Below are 19,337 nucleotides of genomic sequence, written 5' to 3'. Positions count from 1 at the left end.
AAACCACAAGTTATCAGTAAAACACAATTTGCCAGCTGCTGCTTCTACACACTGCAGTTGTGTATGTTATTGCGGGGAATAGTGGAATCACGAGTGCTGCACTTTACTGATATCCCATTCACCAGGGGCAATTGTAATCTGAACGTGGACTGGATCTCCCCAAGGTCGACTTGTTGAAAATTAGTGCCTGGTGCTGTGAGTCTAAATTAGCACTGGGTAAGACTGTTAATGCAGCCAAGCATGGCGGTGTTTCACAGTCATTGTATTTATTTGCTGTTACTTGTATTGTACACTTGACTATTCAATGTGCTGCTTGTTTCATAACACAATCACTGTAGATGTATTTTTTTGAAATGGTAAACATATTGCAAAGTATATTTTGTTTTTTTTTATGCAAACCTTATTACGAAAACCAAAAATCTAAATTAAATTTAGAATTTTTTTTTCTATCTATGTGACTTTACCAAAAGAACCAGAAATTTAATTCCTGTAGTCACGAAAGTTTTTAAGTCTAAATTTACGCAAACCTTGTTGATGCCTGCTTTAGGTACAATATACCCTGAATTTAGAAAGCATCTTCCTGCTCAAATGAGCAAAGGGTCAGCACTCATCTTCGCTGGAGGCGCTGAGCAAGTGGTAGAAATTATACGTTCTCATGGCGGATTCCAGTATCTCCCGACAACAACTATTCTTGACTTCTGACAAATTTGTACTCATTTGCATGATTATGTGATAAGGTCGCACTGATTACACACAAAATGCTTGCCACAAATGAACCACAATACCTTGCTGATATCGTCAAGGAACATAAACTATCATGTGACCTCCGGGCATCCTCGCAGCAGATTTTGGCTAGATATGGAACAAAGACGGTCATTGCATTGCACGCTTTTGGATGCGCTTTTGTGGCCGTCTGTAGTGTTCTTCCTTCCGATATTAGGAATCCATAGGAACTATGCACTTTAAAATCTAGATTGAAAACTCATTTCTTTAAAACTGCTTTTTGTGTTTAGTTTGTTATCCTTCCCCCATACTTCCGATTAACACAGTTGACTATGTACGCTGCAGAAGAAGTTCAACATACATACATTTAATTGACTCTTAAAGGCTAATGGTTCGAGCTGAGCTCCATTCCAAAATTGACCTGGCAAAACATCCGATTGTGAGTCGAGCAATTCACTCACTTCAACCACTGCACCGCATGACTGGACCATTCTATTGTGCATGGTTGTACATCCGGGGCGGTTTCTTCATTAGGGCGATTGGGCGACGCACCACCAATCTCAGCCGTTACTGTGCCTCTGGATATAGTCCAATCAGCGTCATGTCACGTTCTGTGGAGTACCGCCTCTTTTTGGGCGATTTCACTCTGGCTGAGAATCGCCCCGAGTGTTCCCATAGACTTACATTCAAAGATGTTTTTTTTCGAACGGCGGGCGCTGCAATGCATTCTCTATGGCTTCCGGGAGGGCTCGCACTAACGTGCTTACGTCATCATACGTAAGCACGTTTCAGTCAACAATATTATTTGTCGCCACCTAGTGGAATCTTTAATAAAAGAAACTGAGTGGATTGTGATAATAGTGAGATAGAAACAAACAAGATGTATTGTAAGAATCACTTTATTTTTCATTAATATTAAAGAAGTGAAGTTGCCTTTACATGCTTAAGCTGTTAATTTATCCATTGTATGGGTGGACCTTATCCTTGTCAATCATCCAGACATTTGCCCCCCCTGAGAGATTTTGCAGGAGCCACCACTGTTGTAAATGTAAATCGGCATGAGCATGATGTATCCACATATATAGTATATAGTGTCACAGAGGTGTGCTCCGCACATGTTTATGAATTTTGTTTATATTGCAAGCTGTAGTGCACATGCTCTTGGGATTTCAGAGGGTGTTGGAGAAGAAGACAATTAGGCGTTGAGCTTTGCTGACTTCAATAACGTTTGTGCAGCCAAGCAGAAACACCTCTCACAATTGTACATGATGCAGAATATTAAAAGATGTACCTTTTGACCAGCGACTTATAGCTTTCTGAAAATTACTTTGCCTTTTTTTTTTTTTATTAACCCTTGTGTGGGTTCTAAAGCCCAAGTGATTCCAAGGGCATACTCTGTAGACAACAATTTCCTATCTGTGTAGCGCCGTAAATGGGCTGTGTACTTACCTGCAGTAGCAGACAGGGCCCACCAGGGGTAGTAACTTGGACCGGCATGAGGGTCGCTATCTTCCCCAACCCTAAAACAGGGGGGGGCTGTGGGGTGTTCTAGAATCCCCCGAGACACCCCCCCCCCCCTTGGAACTCTCTGGAAGGGAGGTGTCGCCAGGGGCGGACACACCTGGGGAGGTGTATAAAAGCCGGGCATCTGGAAGAGTCCGGAGCCAGTCTGAAGACTGAAGCCAGAAGACCAGCTAGCCTAGGACCCTGGGAACCCCTAGACCCGCTGCCCTTCTAAGGGCCGGGACTGAGTGGGCCAGTGGTGAGACCCTGGGAACCCCCGAGGCCTTGTAAGGGCCGGGACCGAGTGTGCCAGTGGTCAGGACCCGTACCTTAGCTGGGTCGGGTCAGTATATCCCCCCCCTAGGTCACCCTTAGCCAGAGGAGAGAGAGCCCGTGGTCCCAGTGATAGGGCACACTAGGCCGGAGGCTATACCTCCCCAGGTAGCAGGCAAAGGGGCCGCTGCCCCTTTGTGTCAAAGACTGCTATTGTTACCGTTGTTGTAAATAAATGTGTTGCCTCTACAAGTCCTCTCCACTCTCCTTGAACCCACGACATATGTGTGTATATATACACACATGAATAATTCTAGACTCATTTGGAGTTTTATCGGTGGCAAATGTGCGCAGGATGAAGGACAGCAGGTTACTCAGTGACACCAAAAAGTTGTTGAACAGGGGAATCAATTACATCTGTCCAGATCACCCTTACACAATAAACTTGTCTCAATGGGCTTTCTCTCGTTTGAAATATAATACATTTGTTGTTGCTCTAATCTTAATTAATACATCAGTTTTACATTTTAGTCATCGTGAAAAAATGGATATTGCATGATTTCTCTGGAACCACTTAACGGGTGGGTATGAGGCAGACGTTGATTTTAATCTGGCCGTCGTGGTATTTACCTGAGGAAATCTGTTGTGTGTATTTTTGACCGTTCGCAGGGTTTAGTTCTTGAGCCTCTGTGGATTGTGCGACTTGCGTGCGTGGGGGCAACCGATTGTTGTATTTGTGTGCCTCCTCTAAAGTTTTACAAATTCCATTATTATTTTATGTTCCTTGTGTCGTGCAATTTCAGAGATTGTTTGATTGTTTGTTTTAGGCTTTGAGGTACTGTACAGGCTAAGGTGCCATACAAACGTCGTAGTTAGTACACTGCACTATGAACATGAGTTAGATTCCCAGCCGCAGATAAAATCAGCAGCGTGTGTGCGAGATTTAAACCTACACTGCCCCCCCCCCCACACTTCACCAACTTGTGCTGACCAGGGAAGTGAAGTATGGTCAAACAACCACCATTATTGATGCGGGGGGGCTTCAGCATTGGAAAAGGGATGAAGACTAAATAAACTATGCCTTGAACAAATCGTGCTCCGGGGAGTACAATGTCCTAAGTGCAGTGTCCCACCCAATTGGTTGCCACGCAGCAGCTGTATGTGGTGGCAGTCATAGCCGCACTGTCGTCAACCAAAATGGCTAAATTGTGGGCGCAGTCGTTGAAACAGAAATTGCTAATGGAAGGAGGCATTAAGGCTACATGCTCATCTCCTGTTTACAGCCCTGAGCCAGTGTTTAACCTAGATTTAAAAGTGCATAGCTCCAGTGGCTTCCTAATATCAGAAGGAAGAGTGTTCCAGATGGCTAGCCAAAGGCAAGGATAACCGGAGTTAACTTGATGGTTTATGCTCCTAGACAAGATCATTCCTTGACGAGTGTATGGAGAGAACATCATGTAAATGCAGATGTAGACATCTAGTATAAGATGAACACCATGCTGCCTTGATCTTTTAATGGGTTCGAACTTGTTCCTGTGGGGGACCCTGTTTGGTCAAGGTTAAGCAAGCCCAATAACCCCTTGTCCGTTTGTGCGTGTAGTTCAATTAGAGCGAGTGTGCCCTCATTAGTGCAGAGTGGCTCACAAATTTAAATTGGCCACCCTGAGTCGGCGAATCCTGCCAAGAGCACGCACGTTAGACACTAGCCTGCAGGCAGAGTGAAGTGCTTTTCGAAGGCAGTACAATAAGTGGGCTGTGGTCAGTCTATGTTTAGTTTGACTTATTCTCTCAGTTTGTGTGGGTTTTCATTTTGGCGGTTTTGAGCAAAAACACTCGAAAAGAGTTATGCCAAGCAGGACCTCACTGAAAAATGTTGAGAATCGGTGGAGCTTTCATGAACAGTAATTTTATTGTGAAGTTTCTTCACATTGTCAATGTCATTCCACTCGGGAGCATGCATATTTGGCTATTGGGTTTTTAATGCCATTACTTTGTATTTTAGGAGAGGTGAGAAACAATGTGGGTCACATTTATCACATGAAGTAAAAACCATCTGAAAAATAATTGTGGGTATGCATTTTGAGGGTTTACTAAAAAAGGCATGGACATATTATGGTACATCATCCAGATAAGAGACTCTGTGGTGGTACTGTGCTCAATGCAAAATCAACATATCATACCATTCCTCTAGGGATGAAAAAGAGTCGCACTTTGTGAGAAATCAACAGTGGTTGTTCTGTCCAGAGACCGATCCCTATCATAGCCATTTGGAGTTTTTATCACTAGCTCTGTTTTGTGTTTTGGTAGACACACACTTAGGCTATGTATCGCATAGTTTGATGCTTTGTGAATGAAAACAATAATAATGTAAAGTTATTCCAGGAACGTGCTGAATTCCATTAGCAATATCAAGGCGATGGAAGTCAGCAAATACTCACTTTACTAGAAGACCTTTAACTTACCTTATTGGCGAGGATACATTTTTTGTTCATAAAATTAAATAACACAGGTGCCTCGACAAAGATAACTTTTTATTGATTCTTCTCTCGTTGTCGGCAGAAGAGATACTGCATTCACACAAGACACACTGGTGGTCTCCCGATGGCACGAGGTTGGCTTACATCACCATCAATGAAACGACGGTGCCCAGCATGGAGATCCCACTGTTCACAGCCGCTCTCTACCCGGGCAGCCGGCGGTACCCATACCCCAAGGTGAGTGCCACCCAAATCCCAACACTTCACTCAAGGACCTCACAATTAGGAAATCCCCTGCACATATATATTTATGCTTCCGAGATGGATTATGAGTAAAGTAAATAAGTAAACAAATTCATGTAATATTATTCAACTCCTGGGCATGACTAACGTCAGCATTGAGTGACATCTGAACTGGGCACATTCTGTAAACTCCAAATCATGTAGGTGATGTTATGGTAAGTGCAGTTTGGTTTGGATATTTTAGCATTAAAAAAACTTAAGTGGATACGCAGACGTGCGGCTTGTTTATTGTTATGCTGGAAACGTTCTCTGTAACGAGAAACATAAATGCATTGTTGATGTAAAATTGTGGCATTTCACAGCATACAAAGGGCCTTGTTGTTATCTTGGGAAGTTGCTAACCTAGTCCATTCCCTTCTGCTTATATTCATTGAACAGTTTAAATCCCCATTGAATGAGCTGCCTCATTCAGCTTCTATTCATTCGTTAGTTTTGTCCATTAATTGCCAACTCTTCTCGTGACAAGTCTTGCCGGGCTCAATTTGCTTCTGTTTTTCTTAATAGTATTTGTACTGGCATGGAGCTCCACAATAAATTAAGTGTGGGGCGGGGGGGGGGGGAGCACGTGTACAATCAATAAATCAATGACGTTCATTATTTAAGGCCAAGAGAGAGTACATTGAAACTAAACTTCCTTTTTGAGCTGATCACTTCGCTCCATCTCCATGGTGCTTGTCCTCTTAGCCACGTTCCCCCCTCTGACTGCCAAGCTGTCACCATTGCCCTCCATTGGCCACCATCCATTTGAGCAATGTGTCCTGCCCATTATCGCTCACTCTTATTAAGTCAAACACATGTCTTTAATTTGCATTCTCTCATGCATGTGTTTCTCCTTCTTTCTCTCAGTGTAATTCCCAGCGTACATTTGTAGATCCTTTCTTGCATCCATGTCATGGCAGGTTATAATACGTACGCGTTAAAAAAAACTTTATTCTTGAGACTCATCGGTATGTTGCTTTTAATTATTAAATTTAATTGTCTAAAAGCACTCCATCTTGCTGTAGCTCACAGTTAATCATTTTGATCCCGGTACACCTTCAATAATTACCCCAGGTATGCATACTCTGTTGTGTTTTATACTTGCGTCTTTCAAACAAGTATCTCCTTTTGTTCAGGGAACTTGTTGTGTTTTGACGTTTATTTTGCTCGTTTTTATTTTTAGTCCCACTTTTCAAATGCATTCATTAGTTTGTCGATAATTTCCTGTACAGTTGTCCCTCGCTTTATGCAGTAGGAGATACATTCCAAAAAAAAATGGTGCACAAAGCGAAACCTCACGAGACAGCTGCCAGCTGAGTAGCGCACACATCACACACAGCAATGTTGTACCACGTCAGACCGTAATATGCCGCATATGAGAGAATTCAAATAGCATATCACGAATTTTGGGTATAAATAGATTAGCCACATATACGCTAAATTGCACAAACCGAATCCGCACAAAGTAAGGAAAATATGTAGTTCATTATCATTGGTGGTTATCATGACTTTGTCAAAAGCAAATGTTAAATGTTTCATAGTGCTTATTATTCATATTTATGCCTTTATTTCTCCAATCCATAAAAATTAATTCTACTTTACCTATACATTTGAATAGTTTTGGTGGTTTATACTTTCTCACAAAAGGTTCTGTACAAAGTAGAAAAACAGTACATAAATTAAATGTGATTTAATACGTTAAATGAATTAACTCGAAGAATAAACATGAAAACATAGGAAAAAATAATCCAGTGAAAATTTTAACTCATTAACATTCATGAAAAATATGTAATCACTGCCCAGGTAAATAAATGGAGAGCATATTTCAGATTGCCTGAGATGCAATAATTTATAATTGTAACGCAGATGTGTCATTGTTTCATGCATGTGGCACATCAAACATGGAGGATTTTCCATATTCTATAATGACTATTTGCACAAGGCTTACCATCCATTATACAGGTTTTTTTGGGTTAGATCGCGTAAATATATAAATGTGTCATTAAACCCGCCACCACCCGACACAGCCAATTACTGTAGTAAGGTTTCTCACAGAAACAGAACATGCCAATTCGTTACTAGTACAACACAATCTTGATTTGAAGCTTTCGTGACTGCAGGAATCCATACTCTCTGGTTCTTTCGGTAAAGTCACGTAGATAGAAAAAATAATAAAAGAAAACACGACGTTTCGGTCGCAACACAAGCGACCATCTTCAGGTGAGAAAAAATATCTGCTGTTGTGGCTTTATATAGGCACGGCAGGGGAGGGAAAGGGGAGTTTGGTTGTAGGAGTTAGGTCGTGTCTTGGAAGGGTCGTGCGGCAGCATTTTCATGAGAGAGAGGGGGCCCGAGTGGTGGCGTGAACTCAACAACGATAAAAGGGGAGGACGGTGCCTCCTGCGACTACCTCGTCTCCGACTGAGTGTGTGTACGACGCACGCCACCCGCACGCATACACAAGACTTGAGCAAGAACGAAGAAGAGACGCACGATACTACATTTGGTGTCAGAAGTGGGATATTATCGGGACGAGGACGGCGAGATGGTTGTCCCTCTGACAGCCCCGGGACCCGGGATCCCAGTTTCGAAGCCTGTGGGCAACGGAGGAGCTGCCGCAGTTTGGCGGGACAACTGCTGTGCAAAAATTGCGGGGCGAGCAGCTACGCATCTGCCGATGAGAGATTGGCTGGACATTGGTGGCAGGAGTGGCTACGTAAGGAGGTGGGAGCGGCTACGCGTTGACAAAGAGAGAGCTGCTGGGCGTCGACGGAGAGAGAAGCTGCACGTCGACGGAGAGAGAGCAGCCGAGCGTCGACGGCAAGAGTAGCTACGCCAGGTGGCGGGAGCGAGTGAGCGTGGACAGAGAGAGAGGCTGCATGTCGACGGAGAGAGAGCGGCTGCACGTCGATGGAGAGAGAATGGGGGCTGCACGTCAACGGAGAGAGAGTGAGAGCTGCACGTCGACGGGGAGAGTGGCTGAGATTTTCCCGTGGTCAAGCACCAACCAAGCAGCATGGCGGAGGACCGCCATGTGGAGAGGGGTGCGGGCTGGCACGAGGCCCGGACCCCAGGGGATGGCGTGGAGGAGAGTGCGGAAAACAAAGCGGGAGCTTTCGTCGGAGCTGGAGCAGGGGGCTCTGGACGGGGGACCACGCACATGGTGGTTGCCATTTTGTCACCGGTGGACCTCCCGTGGCCGAGTGGCGCCATTTTGAGTCAAGCGCGGGAGCGTGCGGAGGAGGCGCGGTGAGTCACGGAGCTTCAGGAGGCCGCTCCTTATCTGGCACGGGAGGCTCGCACAAGATTCCTCCTGAGGGAGCGGATGGAGGACGAGACGCCCTACGCCTTCCGGGCAGCGCTGCTGATCCTGGACGCGAGGCATACCCACTCGTGGGTGAGGGGGCGCTCGACCTTCGGGTGGCGAAGAGGCTGCGGGGGCTGGCAAGATGATTGAGGGTTGCCCGCCCTCCGTCGTTGGAACAGAGATTTCATCCTCAATGGTGGCTAGAACCATACAGATATTTGAGGAGCAACAGCAGCAGGCAAGGTGGGAGGCCACAGCATGGAGTCTGCAAAATATGTTGGCGGCGGTGGAGGGCAGGGGGGCTCAAGCAACAATATCCCTGCGGGAGGACCCGTAGCGGGGACAGCTCCCTCTGCCCTAGGGACCCACGCCCATGTGTGTGGTCGGTCGGGTCACACTGCTGCGGAGTGTCGGGGTGATGAGTAGGCATTGGTAGAGTCACCTGTGCTCATTGGGCCGCCGGCACAGTCAACTCAAGCCCCGTCGAACCGGATTTCTGAGGCCTATCGAGACTGCCAAGTGCGAGATCTTGGTGACTGGACTCGAGCGGGCACTGCCGAATGGTGAGGAGCCACACCCTTGAGGCGAGGACTCCATCTCCATCGTCTCTTCGCCCTCCAGGTTCCAGAGGTGCAGGACCCTGCTGGGACGGAGGTGACCGGTGCCATGGACCGGATCACGTGAGCTATGTGTTGCACGCTCGATATGAAGGACATGGACGTGGGCAGGTGCTCCAAATCGAGGGCAAACACATGTATTGTGGTAAATCTGTAAAATGCAACAGCACGTGTGTCACACACAGCAATCCTCAACCGAGTCGCCATTAACCACGTGACTGGTGTACAAGTCCGGTTAATCAATAACAGTTTATCTTAAACCCAATTTTACTACTGATGAACCATCTTTGTCTTTGACAATAACCTTTGCACTTCACTATTCAAATATTACTTTAATCGTAAGCTGTATGTCTATCTATATGATCCACTTATATCGGTATCTTACACCCATTATCTGTACTGTATGTGTATAGTATACGTACTGTACTTGTCACCATTGTACAACTTATAACTGTACATGTGTTCTATTCTCAATAGCATTTCAAGTAGTCATACTCTGGGTGCATGGGCATGGTTATAGTATTAGGGTTAGAGAATTACAAGTATTAACTACAGTACATCATCCTTTACAGTGCACAGTGCTAAAACCCCTCCTATTGAATTTATCACAAACTAACAATTCAAAGCCAAGCTTGAAGTCTAGAACAAGTCTAGAACATTTCTATAACGATCAAAAATAACCTTTGGGTCCTTTATCTGAAAAATGCAACAGCACGTGTGTCACACAGCAATTCTCAACCGTGTCGCCATTAACCACGTGACTGGTGTACAAGTCAGGTTAATCAAGAACCCTGCCAGCCACCCACAGGCCCAACTCAGTTATCGCATGCTGGTGTACACACGTGCATTGATGTACTGCACAGCACATAAGGACTTTCACAAAACCACACTTTACTCCCTTGCTGCACAAGGAAATCATTAAAAGAGTGGTCCATTCCTAATGTGCCACATATATCCCCGAATGGGGGGACTCTCCCTTGCACTGAGAGGGGATCCGGGGGTGAAGTGGTGTTGGGGCTAAGGGCCTGGGTTAAAGGGAGATTGAGGTGGTGTGCCGATTCGCGAGTTCCGGGGTGCCGGGGAGCAGTGGAATGTGTTGTTGATTGCGGAGGATGCCGTAGTTGTAGCGGGATTGTGAGGGAGGTTTTTTTTCTTTTCTCGTTGATGTTCCTCGAGTTAAGGGGGTTGCCCTGCCTGCCTGCCGGTTGCTGCTGCTGTGTTAACAGCGGGGAGGGCTGTTTTTTTTTAAGGAGGAGGGGGTGATGTAGTGACATAGCGCTGACTGTTGTTCAGCAACTGCAACTGCAGGTGGGCACTTAGCGCACACGCCGTTGAGCATATACACGGGTGTGCCGGCAGGGCGGAGGAACTGGGGCAAGGGTCACGGTAGACCACGTGGGGAAGCTCCTGGAACCCTGTGGTGGGTTCGAGAAGGGAGGCACGGCTAGGGCGGAGCCAAGCCGCACTGAGGGGAATGTGGAGAGGGGCGCAGGCCTACGCAGAGAGCTCCGGGCTGCTGGTTCTGGGATTGGACTCGTCTCGTCGTCGCTGCCGCCTTCGCTCGATCATTGCACAGTAATTGGCTGTCCCGGTCGACGCTGTCGGTGCAACGCAAACAGGGTTACGTCTGGAACAGGTCGTGCGGTAGCATGGTCGTGAGAGAGAGGGGGGTCGAGTGGTGGCGTGAACTCAACAATAATAAAAGGGGAGGACGGTGCCTCCTGCGACTACCTCGTCTCCGACTGAGTGTGTGTGTGATGCACGCCACCCGCACGCACACACAAGGCTCGAGCGAGAATGAAGAAGAGACACATGACACTACACATGTGTAGTGAGAGACTTCCGAGACACGTCGTGTAGAAGGCTTCTTATTTATTCTCACACTTTAAGCACAACACTGGCCGAGTCATCTATGTAACGTTCTACGTAGCTACACATAGCCGACCCTTCTACACAACCCCATCGTCGGCGTCCAACCACATAGCTGTCTGACTGGAGCGACGGTGACGATGAGAGCCTTGCAGAAGATCGGCATGCTATTAAAAAGGAAGACGATGAAGGGAGATGACGGTGAGCAGCGACGCAGCCAGGACCCAGGACCCGCAACAGCACTGAACTTCTGGTTCGGTCCCCCTTATATACACCCCGGCACGGCCAAGGCCTGCCTCCGGCCACGCCCCCTTCCAGAACCTTCGAGCAGGTTCCTGAAGCTTCCCGACTGACTCCACCTTTCACCTTTACCCCAGATACGCCCCCCTCATAATTAGACATTACGTAACATGCTCATAACCGCGATTTCCCCTTCAGGCCTACAGGTGGCACTCTGTCATTACACATGGAAAAGCACATCTTGTAAGGGTCTGCTCTCTGCTGGGCACCCCTCAGCCTTGCGATGTGGTGATGTCTGTATGAGCCAGCAACCCACCTCGAATGCGCTGAATTACAGGCGTGCATCACAACGCCCAGAAATGTAGTTTCAATGGCTACTAAAAAGACCGCAGATGTGAATTGAGAAACGTTCTCCTGACTATAGTTTTTGTCAGATCCAATAGATTACTGCAACAATGCACAGTGATTTAACTTGGCTTCACTTGAGCATGTGGTATAATGTAAAATTGTAAATCTCTAAGAACAAAGTTGGAGTTATGAGCGAACATTTGTATTGAGGATTGCTGGTATCTTATTTTGCGGTACCTGTACTTCAGCGTTTTTTACAATACCCCTGCGTCATTCACTGTGTGTAGCACGTTGTGTGGAGTTATTAAAGCCAGTGAGCTGTGCCATGTAGGGTACAGTAAATTATATTTTGAGTTTAATTGCAGTTTAGTAAATAGGACCAGGGTTAAAGATTATGAACATCATTATCAGGCTGTACGACCATTGTGGGAAAAATGGTAAAACTTCTGACTTGAGGTCGAGCTGTTAAATTGTGACGAATCCATTCCATGCTTTGTCCAATGCTTTACACTGTATCCTGAAGGACCGTGCTGCACACGTTATATCTTGAGAGTTAGTTGTCAAGGACTCTCTGGATTTGAATATCAGATTAATACGAAGAACATACACATTTCAGGAAACGCATCAAAGTGTCTTCGTGGTCATTCCTATTCAGAACAACAACGACGGTTGACTTTCCACAATGTTTGCACTTGCATTTACACCACAAGAACAAACAGAGGGTTGAGGCAATACCTGACCAGGATTGATACTGACAGCCATTGAATTTTGACCTGCTTAATCATCTGTAAAATATTATTGCGTGCTCCTCCTGCAATTATTACAGGATGGACAGTTGAGTCAGAGTGTAAACCTGTCCTGGGGCACCTGTGGAAATTCTATTCATAAGTAAAGCCCATTGCGGGGTAGCACATCATTAATGCAAGTGTTTTGCTGTATTGATGGATAATTAATTGGGTTTGTGATGGAAAATATCTACAGTTACCTCTCTGACTGAAGGGCCTTAGTAATAGGCCCCCATGCTATTACAAAGGAAGACTATAAGTGCGCAAACACAGATACAACCACCATAGGTTAGAGCCTGCTGACATAACATTATTTGACATTTATGTCTCCTAATGCTGAATGTGGATGTTTTGTTTCTTTGGAGCATGATGCTTTTTGCCAAAAGAACAATATTGTATGTGCTTTACATGGAAGTCAGGACTTGTTTGGCCACTGGATTCACTACTCGATCACCATTAATGCAAATACTTTTAATATACTCCTCCTTTCTATTTACTTTGTACTTTACATGTATATTTTAATTTAGCTTCATGCTGTATTTTGTTTGCCTTCATTATGCATGCCTTTGGTTAGGCTTGGGACCATGTTGAACATGTGTGTTTGAAATAATAAAATAATAAAAATAAAACAATAATATTCTCACGACGTATCGATTGCAACGCAAGCAATCATCATCAGGTGTGAAAATGACAGCAGAGAACAACCGCCAGTTGTTGTCCGTGGTGCTAACGTTTAGAAAAAAACGCCACTTTTAAAAAAAATTCTTGCTGTGGTTTTCACACCTGATGATGATTGCTTGTGTTGCAATCGAAACGTCGTGAGAATGTTATTGTTTAATTTTTATTATTTTATTATTTCCCTTCTACGTGACTTTACCAAAAGAACCAAGAATATGAATCCCTGCAGTCACGAAAGCTGTAAATCGAAATGTGTATTTGCGTTTAATGGTCTTGTCGAGTGTAGACACCCTCTGCATTTCTTTGCATTGTGTATTTACTCTGATTCGAGACTCCTTTGCAAAAGCGACACCGGGTCTCATTCGGATCTTACCTGGTTATTTTAAAATGTTTTTGCCTGTCTGTCTAGGACATCTCCAACTCTATAGCCTCTAACCCAGATCACCAAGAGACACTGCACCCTTGCACGCATAGGAAAAGAGGCCGCTACAGAAGCAACATGGGACGATGCACAAAACAAACGCTGGTTGCTTTAATCAGGTTTTACTTTGAGTAGTGTAAGTGAATGGAGTGTGCTTCTCTTTGTATTGATTAGAAAAAGGGCCTGCAAGTGGAGCTAAGAGAAGACAGTTACTGAGTAAATGCAATCAGTAAACTGGCACACAATGTTACAGGGTCAGTCCCTGCCCACACTGCAACTTGTAGGTGATGCCCAGTGTGACACAGAGTCAGGGGTAATTAGCTTAGAACGTAACATGCTGACCCAGTCCTTTAAAAAATAACACTGAAAGTTAAATTAAGTAACTGAGACTTGCAAAGGTCACTTGAGCAGAACCCATAAGCAATCTGGACCATTTCTAGTATCTAAAGGGACTGCAGATAGAATTGCCGAAGGGAATTGAGTCCACAGAAATGTATCAGAGCAAAAGACACTATGATGTTTTCAATTCAACAGTGGATATGTAACACAGACATAGTAGATCTATATTGATTAAATAACACATTACTGGAGAAAAAAACTGTGCTAAAGACTCTTGTGTGCTGCTGGCATTATGAAGCATGTGGGCCCCTAGTGACAAGTGTTTTCAGAGTGTGACGTATTTTGTCTGTCACGTTGGTGATAACAAATATGTTTTCGAGAAATAACTGTTGTCTCTTTACTTACTGAAATATTCTCGTGCTATATTTTTTGCACGTTTTCAGCTAATGTGAAGCGTAAGAAGCAGCAGCAGCTAGCTAATCCTTGGGAACTACCAACGGGCACAGATTATGGTTGAAGCCTCGACCTCAGCTGACCATTCCAGACTTCCTTGCTTTTGTTAACTTTTTCTCCTGCGACTTTTTACCAACATTAACTTGTGATGGCACAATCCTAGGTCATCAGCTCTATATTGGATTTCCATCGTCTCACACTCTAAATGCGTTGCTCTTATCGTCCAAACAGATGCGAGGATATGATTGTATCGATGCCTAGCAACTGAGATATTTGGAGTTTATGGAAGAAGTAAGATTTTGGGATGCACAGAAAACTGAAAGGAATGTGGAAGGTTATTGGAATATGGGCATGGCTTATGTAAAACAAAGGAAGGTTAAACGTTGCAAACATGGGAAATTGTGGGCGTGTGTGGTTTAATTTGTATCTCCACATTTGGCCATCGCAATTTTATGGACATATATGAATACAGAAATACCTGACAGCAGCGTTGCATATTAGGAGTTGATATAATTTCGCATCAGTACGCCGTTACGTCATTCAATAAACACTTACAATCTACATATACAGTAATTTGTCTAATCTCCAATCAATGCTTAATCCGCATTTGCATTTCCTTATCTGGCAATTTACTAAAATCTCCACGCTCCTTTGAGATAATGCCTGACGTGGATTTTTTTTCATTCGTGGGTTTTACGAAACGTACGACGCTACACGCAGCAATGAGGCCTTCTGACAAACACTTTTACGAGGCGGCGCTCTGCGTTCAATGAAACCTTTCCCCGTTGCATGCACAACACGGAGCGTGCATTAGCGTGGAATTGAATAATGGAAGTGAAATAACCATCTGTGGCAGAGCACCAGATGCATCCCCAGCGGAGATGTACATCTGCAAGCATCCTGCTTAACTCACTCGGGGGTAGCTTTCTGGAGCTCGTTTTCTCTCACAGCCCCTCGTTAATCATTAAATTCAAATCAGTTCCGTTTACGGTGGCAGATTCGGAGGCAGCTGTGTATGACTTGTGACGGATGGTTATGTTAGCTGGGCTCGTGCTCGCTGCCTCTCCCGGAACAATGTACGTGGATTTTTTTTCACCTCCCGAGGACACTTATTGTAAAATCTGAAACATTTAACCCTAACACCTGCATTCCCGAGTAGGATATGTGATTTTAATGTGCGTGTGCAGTTTCCATTGTGCAACCCGCAAAAACGCAGCGCCTTGCGAATAGCATCAATAAATGTGAAATACTGGTTTTGCGGGTTGTGTAAGCAAAACTGTGGCGTGAAATGAGCTGCCGCGCAAATACTGCTCTACAATAACCTTACAAAAAAATATTTGTTCAAAGCAGCTGAACGGTGTAATTAAATTTGTCTTTACGAGGTGAAAAACAATCCACCGTGACGATTTGGCTCATTGTTACAGCACTGATGTGGGTGTCCAGTTTTCTTTCGTATAGGTTGCAGCCCAGCATTTGTACGTGGAATGGATTTGTGTTGGGGATGTGTTCCCGATCTTCGGATCGATCCAGAAATCATGACATCCCAGCAATGGCCGCCAAAAGGTTCTGGCACGTGGTGTCATTTTGACGATGCTCTTTTGATGTCGCTTTCGCTTCATTTATTAAAATATAAGTATGACGATAAGATTTATTTACCCAGGAGAGCATCTCAAGAATCTTTTTTCGGGAGGGTCCAGGACTGCAATGCTTGGACAATTTTGTTTTCATGAGCATTGTGCATGTGATAGGGAAACTCGAGTACTTGAAGAAAACTGAAACCTACGATGCAAAACCCTCAAAAACACAAACAGATGGGTTCACGTACCCACTCAGTGAACTGCCATCTCCTCGTAAAGTCACCAAACATTCAGCCACCAAACAACATGCAAAGGGAGTTCGAGTTCCTTTTGTCCTGTGTGGTTTGCATCAATAAACGATCTTCCTGAAGACGCCACTAGTATGTGCTGGATCTCTTTCGTTCGCCTCTTCACATTCGGTAACATCTTATTTTGTCACCTTCTCCCATGCAGGCTGGGCAGCCGAACCCTAGGGTGCGACTGTTTGTGGTCACACTTTATGGACTGACTCACACGCAGGAGCTGAACCCACCCGAGGCCTTCCGCTCCAGGTGAGGTTCCGAGGCCTTCTCTGTCACAAATCCAGAGATGGATTTGATTCAACCCTTGCTCGTCTTGTCCTTGTTGTCCATAATCTACGACTCGACTCAGCCACCACTCTCCAAACTCTTCATTGGCTTCCCTTCGCCAGCAGGACAAATTATAAAATCGCCTGCCTTTGTCATCGCACCTTCACCACCGGTTCCCCACCATACCTCGCCTCACTACTCTCGTCTTGCACTGAAGCTCATGGTAGAACCCTACGTAATGTCACTCAAAATCTGCTTCTGACACCAAGGTCTCGAACTGTTGCAGCCTCACATCGGTTCTCTGCTGTCTCCCCCTCGGTGTGGAACTTTGAACATTCGCAACATCAAATGTACTCTGACTTTCAAGAAACATCTCAAACATATGTAATGCGGGCGTAAGCGACCTTCCGGAGGTGACGTCACGGGGGGTGGAGTCATGTGACGTGGGGGTAAGGTTCGGGGCTTTAAGCGGGTAAACCGGAAGGGGAAGGCAGTCGGGGTGTGAGCGGAAAAGAGTGAGGCCACGCGGGCAAGTGTGGAGAAGGGGGGGCGCCGACGGCGATCGGGAGCCAACCCCGAAGATAAGAGCAAGCTGCGGAGTGGTGTGCAGCTGGGGAGGAGACAGCCAGGAGGGCTGCGAGTTAGAGGCAGCGGTGTGGCTGCCAGGAGGAGCTGCGGAGAGAGAGAGAGAGAGGGGGCTGCTTGATAGAGGCAGCGGTGTGGCTGCCAGGAGGAGCTGCGGAGGGAGAGAGAGAGAGAGCAAGAAGCTGTGAGAGCTGCGGAGGGAGAAGAGCAGCAGAGAGTACAGCCAAGGGGGGCTGTGTGAGAGAAACAGCAGCGGAGCTGCTGTTGGGGATCGGGCCGACATTGGAGTCAGCACCGTGGAGAAGCTACAGAGTAAAGACAGCCGTGTGGGTGTACAGCACGAACCGAATAATAAAGGACACTGAGCCAGACATCGTGGTCCAGTCGTTTATTACACTGGTGTCGGAAGTGCAACGGCATGTCGAAACAAGTGAGGAAGAAAGTTAATCCGGCGCCTGCATCGGCTTCTTCGTCCGACGACGACGAACTCCCTCCAACCACGGATCCTGTTGGGGTGGTGGAGGAGAGCCAGGCTGAGGCGACCACGGGAACGGGTGTGGAGGATGTTGGCGCGGTGGCGGGTCCGTCGACATCATCAGACGCGGATCAACGATGGCAAGCGATGGCGGTACAACTGGAGGCACTTCAGGACGTCCTGGCGCATCTATGCCATCTCGTCGCGCCAGGGACGATGGATGATGCAAGTGGTGCTCCGCGGGCCGCCACGTTGCCTGTCCTGCCGCCGCCATTGCCCACGCGGCAAGAGGCCGCCATTTTGCGCGCTCCGTGGCGCCAAACCGCCATCTTGGCCACGCCGCGGGCCGACGCCATTTTGAATTTGCCATCACAACCACCACCATTGGAAGACGGCGGGAAGAGGAGTCGGAGTCGCCACCTTACAACAGTTAAAGAATTTTCCGTCGGTGGGGACTGGAGCGCGTTCGCCTGCCGCTTCTTGGCGGCGGTACGCACAGCAAGATGGACCGATGCGGAGGCTTTGGAGGTGTTGCCGACTCTTCTGGACGACGAATCTGTCCGATTCTTCCGTTCCATAGCGACCGATAAGAAGGCAACTTTACGTGGTGTTTTTCAAGAAATGGCCGATGCTTATGAGCCACCAGATGATGCGCATCGGCGATTCGCTCAACGACAACGAGCACCAGAGGAGTCGCCCGTGGCGTTCAGGGGTGCGGTGCTGGAGCTGGCCATGGCAGCTTATCCTGAGACGCCACAGGACCTGCTTGAGCCTCTCATATTAGGGAAAATGTTGGAGTTGTCTCGGGATCTAGGGATCCCCATGCCTGTGTGTGGGCATGAGAAGCTAACTTCCCGGATGGCTGCTAAGTGTCTCGATGCGCAATTCAACCTCCGTCGCTGGAAACAAGTGACGGCGTGGACGGGGGGGCCCGTCAAAGAAGGGGATGCGCTGGGGTGGGACCCTGCGCAGGCCGTCTATGTTCCGGATGACCGGGGCCCTCAACAACTGACGGCCGCCTCCGCTCCATGGACGGGACGCGGCGGGCCGAGACCGCGCGCGATGCTACCAGAACGGGGCCGTCAGGAGGCGAGGCCTGCGCTTCGGCGCAACGAGGCCGAATGTTTCCGCTGCGGGCGTAGGGGCCACTACGCCAGAGACTGCTGGGCCCGCTTCCCGGCTCCGCCGCAGCAGGAGGCCTCGGCACCGGTCAAGTCGGCTAAAGATCCTCCGAAACAGGCATGTCGGCACGCACCAGACACTCGGCAAGGCTTTCCACCTCACCCACCACCTGTGTTGCGCGATCCTATTGTTGTTGTTAAAGAAAGGCCATCGACGGGGCCTTGTCATTCAGTTACGCAGTGGCGCAAATTGGCACGGAGAGTTGTCGCGGCCGCTACGGGTTCGTCCACTGTACCGGGGTCCATACAAGGTGTGGACGTGCGCATTTTGGTCGACTCGGGGGCGTCTGCGACTATTATATCGGATGTCATTTTCCATCTGTTGGGCATTCCGTCGGGGGCTGTGCGTCCGGTTTATGGGTCGTGCGTCGCTGCGAACGGGGGTAGCATGGGCATCGTGGGTCAGGTGGATGCTAAGATATCTATTGGGGATGTGTCGGCCTCGGGTGTTGTGTTGATATCGAGATCTTTGGCGGTTCCTTGTTTGTTAGGCACCGATTTTTTGGCTAAGATGCCCATTTTGATCAAAATCAATGAGAATTGTATTGAACTGCCGGGGGGCCGTCAAATCTCGTTTCTGCCGTCGCCCTGGGGGCGACCTGCTTCGGCCGTACAAGTGCAGGCGCTGTCCGTCG

General features: G+C 47.0%; 1 protein-coding gene across 4 annotated transcripts in view; it reads left to right on the top strand.

Moving 5' to 3' along the window:
* LOC144931170 (inactive dipeptidyl peptidase 10-like) overlaps positions 1-19,337 on the top strand; it is a 675,556-nt gene that overhangs the window by 582,183 nt on the left and 74,036 nt on the right. For all 4 annotated transcript variants that reach the window (XM_078855035.1, XM_078855037.1, XM_078855038.1 and 1 more), the window contains exons 9-10: positions 5,059-5,213; positions 16,346-16,443. In XM_078855035.1, the coding sequence (XP_078711161.1) occupies positions 5,059-5,213; positions 16,346-16,443 (253 nt within the window). The remainder of the gene's footprint in view (positions 1-5,058; positions 5,214-16,345; positions 16,444-19,337) is intronic.

The sequence above is a fragment of the Lampetra fluviatilis genome, chromosome 1 (genome assembly GCF_964198595.1).
Source record: "Lampetra fluviatilis chromosome 1, kcLamFluv1.1, whole genome shotgun sequence".
Classification (NCBI taxonomy): Eukaryota; Metazoa; Chordata; class Hyperoartia; order Petromyzontiformes; family Petromyzontidae; genus Lampetra; species Lampetra fluviatilis.
The sequence above is the reverse complement of the archived record's forward strand: the minus strand, read 5'-3'. Positions and strand labels throughout refer to the sequence as shown.